At 40.6% G+C, this 15,032-nt stretch overlaps 3 protein-coding genes across 3 annotated transcripts; 2 read left to right on the forward strand and 1 right to left on the reverse strand.

The window, feature by feature from the left end:
• Window positions 1-53: 53 nt before the first annotated feature.
• LOC101292087 (protein OSB1, mitochondrial-like) lies at window positions 54-1,729 on the reverse strand. Its single transcript, XM_004291889.1, has 4 exons — window positions 1,310-1,729; window positions 921-1,059; window positions 723-807; window positions 54-567 (listed from the first exon to the last, which is right to left on the reverse strand). Exons 1-4 carry the CDS (start codon window positions 1,663-1,665, stop codon window positions 290-292), a joined length of 858 nt encoding a protein of 285 aa, XP_004291937.1. The 5' UTR covers window positions 1,666-1,729; the 3' UTR covers window positions 54-289.
• Window positions 1,730-4,282: 2,553 nt separating this feature from the next.
• Window positions 4,283-9,622, forward strand: LOC101291312. Its single transcript, XM_004293187.1, has 10 exons — window positions 4,283-4,824; window positions 4,921-5,658; window positions 5,749-5,836; window positions 7,391-7,453; window positions 7,551-7,714; window positions 7,981-8,056; window positions 8,316-8,375; window positions 8,464-8,589; window positions 8,678-8,887; window positions 9,083-9,622. Exons 1-10 carry the CDS (start codon window positions 4,283-4,285, stop codon window positions 9,158-9,160), a joined length of 2,145 nt encoding a protein of 714 aa, XP_004293235.1. The 3' UTR covers window positions 9,161-9,622.
• A 505-nt stretch (window positions 9,623-10,127) lies between these two features.
• LOC101291602 lies at window positions 10,128-14,993 on the forward strand. Its single transcript, XM_004293188.1, has 16 exons — window positions 10,128-10,256; window positions 10,339-10,596; window positions 10,686-10,783; window positions 10,912-11,083; window positions 11,174-11,284; window positions 11,523-12,443; window positions 12,525-12,677; window positions 12,767-12,866; window positions 12,960-13,054; window positions 13,297-13,488; window positions 13,570-13,626; window positions 13,760-13,831; window positions 13,962-14,060; window positions 14,304-14,435; window positions 14,565-14,735; window positions 14,823-14,993. The coding sequence occupies exons 1-16, from the start codon at window positions 10,128-10,130 to the stop codon at window positions 14,991-14,993; spliced, it is 2,931 nt and encodes a 976-aa protein (XP_004293236.1).
• Window positions 14,994-15,032: the final 39 nt, after the last annotated feature.

The following is a 15,032-nucleotide window of genomic DNA, read 5'->3' on the forward strand; positions in this document are numbered from 1 at the left end:
GAGAGAGAGAGAGAGGAAATGGTGGACGAAGAAGAATCAGAGCTAAACGAGAAGCACAAGATTGATAATGCCAAGTGGTTCTGGCGAAACCCAATTCAGCTGGTTAATTGCCAGTAACCTTCTGCAGAGATATCCGAATATAGAGCATGGCCAATTTGATGTACTTCCATTGCTCATAGCTCCATGCTTAATCTCTGTCCTTTTATATGACTTTCCACCTTCTTTTCAGGACTTGCAAGCATATAAACTCCAATACCAGTACCACAACCTGTTCCTTTACATTCTGCAGTTACTCATCGTACTCCCACTTGGAGATACGACGATGATGACCTACTTGTTCGCCATGACCTTGTTCCACCATTCTCTCGTCAAGCCGATGAATTTGTGTTTTAACCCATGGAGGATCATCTGGTCTCAACCAGAGAGCTTCATCGACATACTTGTGATTAAAATCTGGTTGTCTTGGATTCAACTTTCTCTTCCTGTTATCCCACCAATCATATGGATTGGCGAAAAATACTTGCCATAAGTGAAGCCGTTCCCTAGACTTCTCCAAACCAGTTTCACCTATGCAAGTCACAAGGATATAACATTTTTCAATAAATGAAAGCACACAAAGCACAAGGAACCAATCACATTGCAAGAAAGCAACAAATTGTCATAAAAGAACATTAGCATTTCTTGAAATAAGAGGTTGTAACATAACATAATCATATCAGTACCTCCATCAGATTGTGGTTTCTCATGATTTGCACATCCTGGTCCTTGTCCACGCTGTGCCACGTAATTCAACTCCTTCACAACTAACTACAGAAAACTTCCAAAAATCATAAGCAAGTCTCTGGTACCAATGGAAGAAACAAAAATCAATTTTTTTTCCAAAGGGTTGGGAGCAGTTCTAAAACTGTTAAGCGTGCTACCTCATGATACAATGTGCAGCTCCCATCGAGTTTATTCTTTGTGTAAGAACTTAGATGACCTGAGACATAAATAAAATCATTCTGTTTCAAATGCTTGAAAGACAATACAGCCATCTCGTCCCACATCTTCAGTAATATCCTGTTAACAATTTTGCCACCAGATTTTTGCTCAGTTTCGAAACTTGCTATCATGAATTCAATCAAAAATCTAATAAACACATCCCAAAAGCATTTGAATCAGATATCCAGTCGTGCAAAATGAAACTTTTATAGAACAATTAAGCTCATCCTTAAAATTAGGCAACCAAAATTACTCTAATAATCTTGCGAAATGGTGACTAAGAATGAGTGTAAATGTAACTGAAAAATCAATAATTTTAGTTACCGACCGAAAAGTGCTCTCAGACTGGGGCCAATTTCTGACGGTGAGAAAAGTGTGAACGCCAAAACGACCACCGTGGGCTGTGTTTTTGACCCGGAGGGGGAGGCTCACTGAGCCGATGAAGCTAGCGGAGTTGACCGGACCGGGATTCTCTCGCCGTTGGATTGTGGTGGGACGCTGGAACTTGAGTTTGTGCTGGTAAACTCCGCTGTCTTCTTCATCTTCGTCGGAGAAAGAATTGGAAAACCTAGGGTTCGCGGCGGAAGACGAATAGGCTGCGGCGGCGGAGAGCCTTTGAAGAAATAGAGGCGATTTCGGAGCTGGTTTGTTGAACGGCGGAAATAGGAGACGGAAGGCCTTCATATGACGGTGATCGGGGATTGAGATCGGAGTTTGGAGGCGGCGGGGTTTTCCGAGCACATTCTGATGTGGTAGCTTTCTGTATTTGAGCCAACTGTGAAAACCACGGCGCCGTTGGCCTGGTTTCTCTTCCAAGAAAAAAGAAACAATTACTTTGGGCTTGGTAAAATTTGTTTTGGCCCACAAAGCATCCATTGGGTAATGGACAAATGGGGGTTTTCAACGATTCTGTTTGTATGGGCCTTTAGATCAGCCTAATTAAATTGAGTATTATGCAAGTAATTGGAAATAGATAGAGAATAATGAATTATTTTTGTCCCTCCAAGTGGCGGTACAAAAGTAACATGTTGATTTAGCGGTGAATATTCTTTCTAAGGAATTATCATCAAAGTTAAAAATGGATGTTAACTATTGTTTGGAGAGTTTGATTCATTTATTTTTATTCAAGATCACGATATCTCAAAGGCTTGTTAGGCTCGAGGACTAATCCAGTAGGGGCCCGGACAGCCAACAGAGCATTGCCGCCTCTCCCCTGGCCACTTTTGACTAGGGCTGACATTTTGTCCCGGGACAAACCAGCCAGCCGAGATTTGAGCTGAGCCAACGACGTCGGTAGCCGACTTGTCGGTAGAGAGGAGCCTTGGCTTGGTTGAGCCGTACCAAATACATATTTTGGCTCGGCTATGCTACACGATTTTGTATACCAACCGAGATATATGTATACCGACTAGCATACGTATATAATGTGCAAATTACATGATATTCTGCAAGACTTGAGACTTGAACCCATTACCTCGTGGATGTAGAGACTCACGTCCAACCACTAGAGCAGATGCTCTTCTTATTAATATATATGCAAAAAGTATATTTATTATCTTACATAACTCAGTCAAAACTTAACAAACCGATTTCAAAGCCTTATATGCTCTTTTCTTCTTCATTCCTTGCCTTTCTTTCTTTCGTTTTGTTCCCAAATTAGGGATTTAGGGCAACTCAATTGCATTCGAATTCCAGTTCCACACTCTTCATATTCTTCCTTTTCTTTCTTTGTTCCTTGAACTAATCTCCAATCTCAAACATATTTCACCAATCACCCACTTCCTTCTATCTGTTCTCCATGGAGAACATGAATAGAGGATGACGGAGGAGGCTTAGAGAAGGCTTACTAGGATGCTTTGAAGCTCTAGCCGTGATTCGCCGTCGCGACAGAGGCACTGAACATGTTTGATAGATTATTTTTTTTTTGTTTTTGATTTTTGGGTTATTAGAGTGAGAGTTGTTTGATGGGTACTTTGATTGGAAGTAGAGACGGTGCTTTGATTTGAAGTGATGAGTCAAGTATGGTGCTTTGATCTGAAGCAGAGTGACAATAATATGAAATCGGTATCTATCGATTACTAACCGTAGTATGAAAGTCTCAGTTACTGAGCGGCACACTGACTTCGGTGACCGATTTTGGTAGTAGGTTTCTCTTACCGAGCAAGAGTCGGTCGGTAGACGGTTCAGACGGATTTTTCCGGTAACCGTACCGGATCCACCCATATTTTTGACAGTACCGTGATTCGAACCTAGGTTGGGTAGACGGTTCAAACGGATTTTTTCGGTAACTGTACCGAATCCACCCATACTTTTAACAGTGTCGTGATTCAAACCTAGATTGAGAAGCATACTCAGTTAGGCAAAATCACTAGACTATCTTATAGTGGTTGTTTGGAGAGAGTGATTTGATTGATCCTCAAATGGCATGGTAGGTTTGTTAGTCTTAATATAAGAATTGTTAAAAGTGCACCATTCCTTGTTAAAAGTGTAACAATTCTTAAAGTAGGGTGAAGCAGCCTCCTGATACTAGTGGGATGCTACCTGATGGCCCAGTCTATCGGAAAGACACAAAGATTAGGTTGGCTTATAATGTAAAGAAAGAGAAAATTGACCGAGAATAATACTCATGCCTGGCTGGGTGGGCGTTGAGATTGACGACGACCTGGACCAGTAGCACATTGCTTCCCAAATCTCCACCATGCATGTTATCCTCGCTTTGCTCTGCTCTGCCTCGCAGTCTCATACCCAAGAAAAGATAAACACAAAAGGTCAAAACTGTGTTAGGAATTGAATTTTGGGGGAGATGGACAACAGTTAACACGGTATCAATAAGACTACAGGTGCTGCTGCTGCTGCCTAGTAAAAATGACAAAGTCTCCTCTCGAGCCCACGTAGCACGCACACGGCGCATCAGAGATCTCGTCAACACTCATTTTTTCTCTCTTTTATTTTTTTGGGTTCAAAAAAATAAACCCAAGAACCAGAAGGTCGTCTCATGCATTGACATTGTGAACACACAGCAACAAGAGGGAGGGAAAAGAGTGCCACGCGCCTTCTTGTTACTGGGTCCAAACTAGCTGAGCTCGACCTTTCCGAGTTTTTTCAGTGAGGTTGATTTCTGAAAGATAATGAGGGAGACGATGAGCTCTGCGCTGAGGTCTGGGGTTCGCAGTTCTTACCTCAACAAAGTATTGACCCCCATAATCAATTCAAGATGTTTGAATTATTGTGGATTAAACTAGGAGTAAAGTAAACCCGATTTAAAATAAGCAAGAAGCTACCAAGCTCTTTCCCCATCAAGATGACTCATTTTGATATATTAGGAGGGGGCCTTCTGACAATTTCAACCGACGGCTTCGACCAGAACCACACCACCGCCGCCACCACTTGCCACCGCCTACCACTTCCCAATCACCTCATGCCTTCTTCGTCTTCTTCTCCATCCCCTTCTCAACCAAAAGGACCTGTTTCCTCCTCCTCCTCTGTCCCAGCTCAGAGACCGGGGATCATCAGAAGCGGCAGCGATGTTAACAGCCCACGGCGGCTCACGCGCCAGGGGAGGCTGAGCAAGGATGTGATTTCCTACTCCGTCCCGGAGAAGTCTCGCTCATCGCCCACGTCTCCTGAATATTCGACCCGTAAATCACGCTCTCCCAGTGCCGCCGAGTCGGCCTCGACCCCTAGTTCTCGCTCCTCGGTAGGTGACTCGGCCCGGAAGTCATGCTCTTCTTCTTCTTTCGTCGCTGGGCCTCAAGGAAGCCCACATCCCCTGCCGCTCCCGGAATTTCCGGTGACCAACCGGAGACCCGACTGCGGCTCTAAAGATAACAACTTCTTCAGCAGGTGGTTAATTTCCTTTTTCTGTTGTTTCTGTCATTTCAAAATTCCGAGTGTTTTATATGATTGTGAAAATGTAACACTGAAACTTGATTTGTTCAGGAAGAGGACTGATCAAGCGGGAACAACCTCATCGTCGGCGAAAGCATCCAAGAATTACCGCCAAGATGTAAAGGGTGGGGATGGTGTTTTCTACTTCAACTGGTTGAATGTTCCATCTAGGACTAAAACGGAGTGTGCTCCACAGTTGAGCCAACGGGGTCATCATCCTGTTAGCCCACAAAGAGCAAAGACGATGGATTTTTTGCCTACACATTCTTCATATGTTGCGGCGAACAATTACAACAGGGGAATGGGAATGAGAGTGTCAACGGAGGCTAACTTTGAACGTGAAAGTTACAACTTGAGCAGGAGTGCTCCAACTAGTGTTTTCTCAAGTCCTGCAGTTAGCCCCCGCAGATCAAACGTTGCGGATCCTTTTCCTTTTTTCACACCTCATCAGGAGAAATATCAGGATGGTGGTGCTACTTTCCCTTCATTGTTGTTGTCACCCAAGAAAACTACACCTACGCTTAGTCCCAATCATTCTCCACTTCATAGCCCTACGCCTCGAAGTCCACGCTTCAGCCCCAATGCTTCAAACTACGACACTAATAGTCTTGCCACTGCTCACCCGTTGCCTTTGCCTCCTGGAGCCGCGGTGGCACCACCACCGCAATCTATCGTTATGCATCAAAATGTTGCACCGAATGTAGCTGTGACGTCAATGAAAGGGCAGTGGCAGAAGGGGAAACTTATTGGACGGGGTACCTTTGGTAGTGTTTATCTTGCAACCAACAGGTATGCTAGTCTGTGCTGGTTTTTTCTGGACTTTGTATTGCAATGACCTTTATTGTCGTCTGCTGAGTACTTCTTCTAAATATGTTGCAGAGAAACTGGGGCCTTGTGTGCCATGAAGGAAGTTGATCTCATTCCTGATGATCCTAAATCTGCAGAAAGTATCAAGCAATTGGAACAGGTCCTATTCTGCATTCCTTTATTGCTTCTTTAATTCACGCGGCAGTTGCATCTGTTTATTGTTATACAACCTTAGGTTTATGTAAACCGCCTAAATGCATAAGAGCGCATATATATATATATATATATAGGGATTTTCAGGTGCGGACGTCCGCACGGCTTTTAAAGTGCGGATGTCCCTCCTGACGCCACCGTACCGCACCGTCAAGGGCGCGCCTCCACCCCAGCGGACTCCAGCAGCTTCCTTGACCACTTTCCATCCCCGGCGAGTCCGTTGAATTCCAATTTTCCGGTCATATTGACTTTGTTTGAAGGTTTGGGTGATCTGGCCGGAAAACTGGAATTCGGCGAACTTGCCGGGGAGGGAAAGTGGTCGGGGTCGCTGCTGGGGTGGAGGCGCACCCTCGCCGGCGCCGTACGGTGGCAAACGGAGTGACGTCCGCACTTTAAGGCCGGATCAGAGGCATATATATATATATATATATAGTTCCCTTCTAGAGCGGTGTCCTGCTTTGAAATTAAAGTGTTGACCTCCGTATTTCGCTCACTTTTTAGGTCGCATTTCCACATCTCAACCGTACAATGTCTAGAACTAGTGTAGATCATTCCTGCACATTTTCATCTAATTTGGAGATCATTTGGGTACCGAATTATATTAAATAAATCAAAAGAACAAAAGCTGTCCAAACAGAACCGTTCGTGTAAATCACGATTACGGAAGCTCAAATGATCTTCAAATTGGATGAAACTTTGCAGGAATGATCTACACACTATGTTCTAGACATTGTACGGTTGAGATGTGGAAATGCGACCTGAAAGTGAGCGAAATAAGGAGGTCCACACTTTAATTTCAAAGCGGGACACCGCTGTAGAAGGTAACTATATACATACAGTTCTCTGAAATTAAAGTGTGAAGTTCCTTATTTGACACACTTTTCGGTCATACTTCCACATCTCCACCGTTCAGTTTGTAGAACCAAATACATATATTAGTTCTGCAAAGTTTCACCGACTTTGATGATCGTTTGGGTGTTCATAATCGTGATTTATACAAACAGTTATGGTTAGACATATTTATAGTCCATTCATTGATTTAACCTAATTCGGTACATAAACGATCATCAATTTGAATGAAATTTTGCATGAATGATCTATATATTAATATCAATAAAATGAACGGGTGGAGATATTGAAATATAACCGAAAAGTGTGTCAAATAAAGAACTTCACACATTAATTTCATAACGAAGCTTCGCTCTGGATAGGAACTGATATACATATATATAATGTGTGAAATATATATATTTCAATAAATAAGTGCACAAGTGCAACAAAACCAGTTTTTCGAGTTAAATACAAACCATTCTTGCACCGCAGTCATCATTACCGTGTAGGAACCTGACATCATGCCAGTACTAATTATCGCACACAGATTGAGATACAGCTATGCTCAACTGCCCCATTGGGAGTTCCATAATAATCGTAGCTTTTTCGTTGATCTTGCATATGCTCCACAAGACTATATGAAAATGTGCTTACGAGTGATCTCTTACAGGAAATTAAAGTCCTCCGCACACTAAAGCATCCAAATATTGTGCAGTATTATGGTAGTGAAGTGGTGAGAATCTAGTTACATACTTCAGTGTTCTACATATTATTGAAGACTAATGTGTACAAGTTTACTGAGTTTGGAAATAATGTTTGTGCCTCTGCAGATTGATGATCATTTCTACATATATTTAGAATATGTTCACCCTGGATCAATAAATAGATATGTCCAAGACCATTTTGGAGCCATGACGGAATCTGTAGTTCGCAATTTTACCCGCCATATCCTCTATGGGTTGGCTTATTTGCATGACACGAAGACAATTCACAGGTGACAATAATTTGTTGGTAGTGCTTGGAGTCCAGCAATGTTCTAGTATCACTTGTAAAAGAGTCTTTTATTCAATAAATGAAAAATTATGAGATAAGTTTAAACCTTTGTGGAAGTGTTCTGCTAGGTGAAACTGAAATATAGAGAATCTTAATATCTTCTCATTGTGTGTGGTCAAAACGGGGAGTCAGAAAGTTTGCAAAATCATATTGCATTCTTTGTTGAACTTGTTTCTTTATTGATTGAAGTTTTGATGTCTGTGGCAGGGATATTAAAGGTGCAAATTTGCTTGTTGATGCATCAGGCGTCGTCAAACTTGCCGATTTTGGGATGGCAAAACATGTGAGTAATTAATCTCATAAACACCTATACAATGTGCTAATCAATATCAAAGCATATTTCTTACTAGTGAACTTGTGTTGAACATTCTGATAGGCACAGTATCTTGAGAAAATTTTCTTCTTGAATAGCTTTAGTTGTTTGTGTGGTTCCTTGTACTGTAACGTTATATTGAGTCCCTGTTGTGCTGTATTCCTATTTACATTCCTCTTTTTGCATTACTTTTCTGTGTTTTTATGTAATTTACCTTTTTTTGTTTCAGCTTAGTGCACATTCATATAATCTTTCTTTGAAGGGCAGCCCGTACTGGATGGCTCCTGAGGTAATCACATTTGCCATTGTGTTCTACATATCTGTAGGTGGTCTGTTGACACTGTACATAGAAAGAGCCTTATTTATTTGTTGTGCAGGTCATAAAGGCTGTGATTCAGAATGATGGTGATCCTAATCTTGCTTTGGCTGTTGATATATGGAGCTTGGGTTGCACCATCATTGAGATGTTCAATGGAAAACCGCCTTGGAGTGAATTTGAAGGGGTGAGTATCAAACTTGTAGTACCCACCTTGCTGTTTTTGAGCAATTATGTTTGTGGTTTTTAACATCATCATGTGTTACTTGTCCCAGCCACAAGCTATGTTCAAGGTTCTGCACAGAACCCCGGATATACCAGAAAGATTATCTGCAGAAGGAAAAGAGTTCCTAAGTTTGTGCTTCAAAAGGAACCCTGCAGAGAGACCATCAGCCAAGAAGCTACTCGATCATCCTTTTGTACGAATTTCAAATGACCAAAATGTCTCATCTTATAGTCGAGCTTTTTCTCTGGTAAACCTAATGGTAAGGATTTATTCATTTATCTTTTGTTTCAGTTTACGATAAATGCAGACAATATGATAGGTACTAAACTACATGAATCAACACATTCTCCTAATGGTCTATAAAGTAAATTTCAGAAGGAAAACATGAAACTGGTAACCAAACATGTACATGACTGGTAAATTTGATATGCTGCCGGGTGCACTATTGTTGTAGGACAAACTGAATAGCCCGACGGACCACATAAAGCAAAAACTTGGTCGAGTGTTGGTCGGTTCACGCACTTCTAATTGAGAGGTGAAAGAACCTGGATCGTTGAAGGTGATGCATCCATGTCCATGACTGCAGCCCCTTGTTCAAATTGAAGCATCCTGTGCATGTTTTGAACCATTATACTTCTGCTATGGTTGATGGTTATGGATGAAATGCATGGTGCAGCTGATTTGAGATTTTCCATTGCCTATTTTATCAGCATGCAATGGGATCTGGATTTGGAAGCAGCTGGTTATATGAGTATGATCAAGTTGAGAATTTTCAACCTTGTGTTCATAAATCATCGATCCTTGAGGAGACAACTGATTTGACGAGTAGCTAGCTAAGACTTGTATTCTTTAGGAAGAAAATAGATGAATGTACACATAGACGGGTGTAGTCATGTTAATCTGTAAATATTGATTTGTATGGCGTCTCTCAAAAGAAACTCTTTAACTTAATTTACAAACCAATAATTATTTTAAATTGAATATTTTCTATACCTTCTTAAGCCGAGCAATTATTTGAAATTGAATATTTTCTACACCTTCTTAAGCCGAGCCAAGTTTAAACATGGAAAAACTATTTCAAGCTTAAGCTTGATAGAAAGAAAATGAGCCGGTTTACACCTCTATATGAAATTACACATTTTTATTTTTAGAGTTTCATAAAAGAAGGGCAGTTTTGAGAATTTCAAAAGTTTAATTTTAAGTAAGAAATTAAAGTCAAAATCTCCATTTTGTTTATGACTCAGCTGGGAGGGTTATGATTAATTTTTAATCAGCTAACTAGTTGTACGGTAAAAATAATCAGTTGTGAAATTAAGTCGCTGAGTATTTGAAAGAGAACCTGAAGTAAAAATAAAAGTTGCTTAAAAAAGTCCAAAATTCACCAAGGCCATTCGAAAATCAAAATGAGTTCTTAGTTCTACTACATAGAACTTGAGAAGAGCCCAGAAAGATTTATAATCAGGAGAACCTAATCAATAAGATCTACAGCGTTTTCTCAGATGGGAAAACCTCTCTGCTACGATGCAGGGAATCCAGAAGCTTCTCAAGCTCTAATCAATAAGATCTACAGCGTTGGCCTCCATTTCGCAACACCAGTCTCCTCCCTCAGAACCAATGAACTCCATTTGGTACAAAGCTTTTCAATTTTACTTCTTTTTCGTATAAAGCTTTTCAATTTTATTCATCAAACACTTGGTTTTTGTCTGGAAGGTTCGGAGTGTGCTACAAATGTTACAAGGATATTCGGGCTCATTGTTTTATTGGGACGTGAATGTTAACTCGTTTCAACCCAAAAGTGGGATGTATGTTAATCACCTCTCTCATACAAGTCTTGACGCCATTGTCAGTCAGTTCATGTATGCTGCTACTTGTTTGCAACTCATAGAAATTCTAGTCAACAGAGTCGAGAAATCTAAGGGGTCACCTACTTTGAGGGCTTTTGTGTCTTCTGTTTCTGCGTGGCTTAAGGTACATTGGCATTCAGTTTATTGGGTGAAATTCGGTATCTTCGTAGTTGTCATTGTTGATCATTTACGAGCCTTTTTCTGCTTGGATAGAGGTGGCGTGACATTGCGCTCAAGGAGGAAGTGAGGATAAGCAAAGATGACAATGGGACTACGCCTACGTTATTGGGATTGGCCAGCTCCTTATCTAGGTTTGTTAGCTTCCAAGTCTAGTTTTGTTCCTTGTTCTGTGGTTAATGTGCCATCGACTGCTTGATTCACATTTCTGTCGATATCTTGATGCAATGGGATATCACTGATGACAATTTATTGATATTAGTCTATGCTCAGGTGCGGAGTCTCTGTTGCAAATAGTGCATAGTGCCATTCCCCAAGTGTATTTTGAGTCCAATCCTTCTCTTTCTGCTGCTGAGTTGGCTGTTCATGTCCTTGACTACCTTTACAAGAAACTAGATGAAGTGTGCCTTGTCCAGGGTGGTGAGGTTGTGACTGCATCTTTTCTGCAATGTTATGTTCTCTAGATTATTAAGAATCTTTCACCTGCTAATGCAATCCAATTTCTGAACTTGTGCCTATTTCAGGAGGAAGATTACCAGATGTTACTTCATTTATTTATTGGAAGTATATTGCCATACATTGAGGGTCTTGATTCTTGGCTTTTTGAAGGAACACTTGATGATCCCTATGAGGAGGTAATTCTTATGTCCTAAAAGTGTGTGGTAGGTACATTGGATGTCAGTTCTGTTTTTAATTTGTTTGTATCCTGCAAGTAAGCGCCGGGAGAAATTTCATAAATCTATGTTGCAACCAGTTGTTTTTGTTATAGTTTCTCATACAGTTTGTATAGGCACTATATTTGCTTAGGGTCATAGTGTGTGTGTGTCTGTCTGTATTCTTGCTGAACATTTTCCTCGTCTACTGTCCTTTCAGATGTTCTTCTATGCTAATACAGCAGTTTCAGTTGATGAGGCGGACTTCTGGGAGAAGAGCTATCTATTGAGGCAAGTGCGGTGTCAAATCTTAGATGTTGGACGTGCTGCCCCATCTGGTGCCAGCGACCGTGCATCTGTAGTCAATGATAAAAAAGGAGTGGGTCAGAGGGAATCCATCTCATGTCCGTTGTTTATTAAGGACATAGCTAAGTCGATTGTTTCTGCTGGAAAATCATTACAGCTGATCCGGCATATTCCTATGACTTCTTCAGAAGGAAGTTGCTGTGGGATTGATGGTTTTGGCAATTTGAATAAAGGTGTGGACCGTGAGGAGAGCATTGCAGGTTTAACTTTGTCAGAAGTTTTTTGCGTGTCATTAGCAGGTCTTGTAGGACATGGTGATCATGTCTTTCAGTATATTGCAAGTAAACAAAAACTAGAATGTGATGATGGTGTGATTGAGTCAGTAAGAGGCTCAGAAAAAACATGGTGTAAATTCTTGGTTGATACGCTGTTGGAGAAAAGATTGATTGAAACCAAGTCTCCGCGAGCGTATGGAAAATCATTTCCTCATGTGGAAGTAGATAGTATGGTTGCAGATTTGGTAGAGAAATTTCCCCTTTCAAGATCCCTCTGTCAAGAAAATCCAGTTACAACAGTCTGCCAAAAGATTCTTTCTAAGAATGTGGATGCGTGGAAAACCTTGAACTTATCTAGAAATTTTAGCCTGCCCCCTTTAAATGATGAAGTTCTACGAGAGGCTATATTTGGTTGGGAGAGTGGATCAACTTCTTCGGCCAACGGAACCAACTATACATTTGGTTTTCGGTTTGGTGAATCTGAACATAATCGTTCACAAGACGACTCAAAAATGCTACAATTATTGTTTCCTTTTCCCACTCTTCTTCCTTCTTTTCAGGTACTGTTGATGGATAGTCTATGAGCTTATGTTATATAGCATTGTTTGGTTGTGTTTTTGATTGTTATTCCTTCACAACAGGATGATCTTTGCATGTCAGAGCTCTTACCTTTCCAGAAAAATAGCACCCTTCCATCTAGAGTCCTTACTTGGATTCAATATTTTGAACCAAGAAGTACTCCACTTCCTGTGGTTATAGTGCAGGAATGTCTTACTGCCTACATTCAGAAGCAGGTGAATAGATTAAGCCCATCGACAGAACTTAAAGTTTTAGCTGTGATTAATCCTTATGATGTGATGGTTTGAGAGTTTTTCTATTATAGGTGGATTGTATCGGCAGGCATGTATTGTCCAAATTGATGAATGATTGGAAGTTGATGGATGAATTGGCAGTGTTGCGTGCTATTTACTTGTTAGGGTCAGGTATCAATCCTCTATGTTGAATCTCTAATATCCTGCTGTATCAACAGGCATCTCAAAGTACTTGACATTTTTGCTATTCCTGACTATCTTTAGGTGATCTACTACAGCACTTCTTGACCGTCATTTTCAATAAGCTGGATAAAGGAGAAACATGGGACGATGATTTCGAATTAAACACTATATTGCAGGTATGTTGAGTATAGCACTGTGCATTGTTTTTGGGCCTGTGATCACTACTACTTTCTCCACTTCTGGGGCCATATCTTACTTTGGTTTAAAGGATTCCAATTCAGTTGGGTTTTACCTAAACTTTGTGCCACCTAATACTTATAGCTTTTGTTTTCTCTTCATGTTTTCGAAATTATGTGGTGGCCTACCTCCCTTCTCTTCCTACTTATAACATAGTAATCTCTGTTCTTATTCACTGCAGGAATCTATTAGAAACTCTGCTGATGGTGTGCTCCTAAGTGTTCCTGATTCACTGGTTGTATCCCTCACCAAAATTCAAGATTTGAATGGCAATGAGCAGCCTAGTATGGCTTCCCTTCCCTCGACTCCTCGTAAAAGTTGTGCTAACAGCCTTGGAATGGATGGACTTGATTTACTACAGTTTACATACAAGGTACAGTCATGGTTATGATGTTTGTACTTCATCATATTGCCCATTGCAACCACTCTAAACGTTCGTATGTTTGATTGTCAGGTCTCTTGGCCACTTGAACTTATTGCAAATGCAGAAGCGATCAAGAAATATAATCAAGTAATTTCGTATCATGCTTTATTTTAGTCATCTAGCTTTTCGTATCATGATCTGATTTCTACTGAACATCATGTCTTCAGTGTCCTGGCGTGACTACTAAAGTTATTCGTTGATTCTTCTAAATTTGATGCAGGTCATGGGATTCTTGCTGAAGGTCAAGCGAGCAAAGTTTGTACTGGATAAAGCTCGAAGGTGGATGTGGAAGGTTAGCTTTTTCTTGCATACATGTACAATTTAGTTTTGTTCCCGAACCACCTGAACATGTGGATTGATTGCTTGAAGGGCCAATTATGACAGTGACCATCTCTTTGTTTCAATGACTTTGATACATGCAGGGTAGAGGCAGGGCTGCGAACAGCTATAAGCATCACTGGTTGGTGGAGCAGAAACTTCTCCATTTTGTTGATGCGTTTCACCAGTATGTGATGGACAGAGTAAGTTTTTCTCTTTTCCTGTTCTTTTTCTTTCTCCTTTATTTACAATAAAATTTATTTTTATCGCGAATTCTACATGTGTCTGTAACTCGTATTCTTTACTGCCACCCTATAATGTGAATTTTGTTTTGTTACTTGAGGATCACACTCCTTTCTATTATCTGTTTAACTTCATGCTGGTGTGTGTTTTCTTTTAACAAGAGTATGGAGTTGTTAGATCACTAACTAATGCTTTGTACACAGGTGTATCACAATGCATGGCGTGAACTCTGTGAAGGTATGGCAGCCGCTCGTTCTCTGGATGAAGTCATAGAAGTACATGACTTGTACTTGTTGACAATTCAGCGACAGTGTTTTGTAGTTCCAGATAAGCTGGTGGGTTGTTGTCTTTGTTTGAGAGCTTACGTTCCCTTTTGTTATTATTCAAAAATAAATAAAAATTGAATAAGATTCATTATGCTGCGACAAAGCTGAATTGTGGCAATGTACTATCTATTGTATCAGTGGGCTCTCATTGCAACCAGGATAAACAACATTTTGGGATTAGCATTGGACTTCTACTCTATACAGCTGACACTTAGCGGTGGAGCAGTTTCTGCAATCAAGGCCAAATGTGAAATGGAAGTTGACCGTATTGAAAAACAGTTTGATGATTGCATCGCTTTCTTGCTCAGAGTAAGTTTCTCTTTTTTCAAAGTTTGAGATTTAATTGTCAAAATTTGTGTCTAATGTGTGGGTTTGCTTCATATGCTGATTATGCAGGTACTCTCCTTCAAACTCAATGTAGGACACTTCCCGCATTTAGCAGATTTGGTTACTAGGATCAATTACAACCACTTTTACATGTCAGATACTGGAAATTTAAGGACTCTCCCAAGCTCTGAAAATATTACTTCTAGACTAGGAAAAGCCTTTTTAGGCAGAACAGACTGATAACAGCACGATTGTAATCTTTATTCTATTTTCGTAGTT

The sequence above is a fragment of the Fragaria vesca genome, linkage group LG2, assembly GCF_000184155.1.
Source record: "Fragaria vesca subsp. vesca linkage group LG2, FraVesHawaii_1.0, whole genome shotgun sequence".
Classification (NCBI taxonomy): Eukaryota; Viridiplantae; Streptophyta; class Magnoliopsida; order Rosales; family Rosaceae; genus Fragaria; species Fragaria vesca.

What these genes read in the sequence shown, in the direction of transcription:
- LOC101292087 (XM_004291889.1), bottom strand. Translation starts at nt 1,665, where the DNA reads ATGAAGGCCTTCCGTCTCCTATTTCCGCCGTTCAACAAACCAGCTCCG. An exon ending in GCTGCACATTGTATCATGAG is followed by an intron (nt 808 to 920) that starts GTAGCACGCTTA and finishes AGTTTTCTGTAG; the next exon opens with TTAGTTGTGAAGGAGTTGAA. An exon ending in GAAACCACAATCTGATGGAG is followed by an intron (nt 568 to 722) that starts GTACTGATATGA and finishes TGACTTGCATAG; the next exon opens with GTGAAACTGGTTTGGAGAAG.
- LOC101291312 (XM_004293187.1), top strand. Translation starts at nt 4,283, where the DNA reads ATGACTCATTTTGATATATTAGGAGGGGGCCTTCTGACAATTTCAACC. An exon ending in GTTTATCTTGCAACCAACAG is followed by an intron (nt 5,659 to 5,748) that starts GTATGCTAGTCT and finishes AATATGTTGCAG; the next exon opens with AGAAACTGGGGCCTTGTGTG. An exon ending in AGTATTATGGTAGTGAAGTG is followed by an intron (nt 7,454 to 7,550) that starts GTGAGAATCTAG and finishes GTGCCTCTGCAG; the next exon opens with ATTGATGATCATTTCTACAT.
- LOC101291602 (XM_004293188.1), top strand. Translation starts at nt 10,128, where the DNA reads ATGGGAAAACCTCTCTGCTACGATGCAGGGAATCCAGAAGCTTCTCAA. An exon ending in TTGATGATCCCTATGAGGAG is followed by an intron (nt 11,285 to 11,522) that starts GTAATTCTTATG and finishes CTGTCCTTTCAG; the next exon opens with ATGTTCTTCTATGCTAATAC. An exon ending in TACTACAGTTTACATACAAG is followed by an intron (nt 13,489 to 13,569) that starts GTACAGTCATGG and finishes TTTGATTGTCAG; the next exon opens with GTCTCTTGGCCACTTGAACT.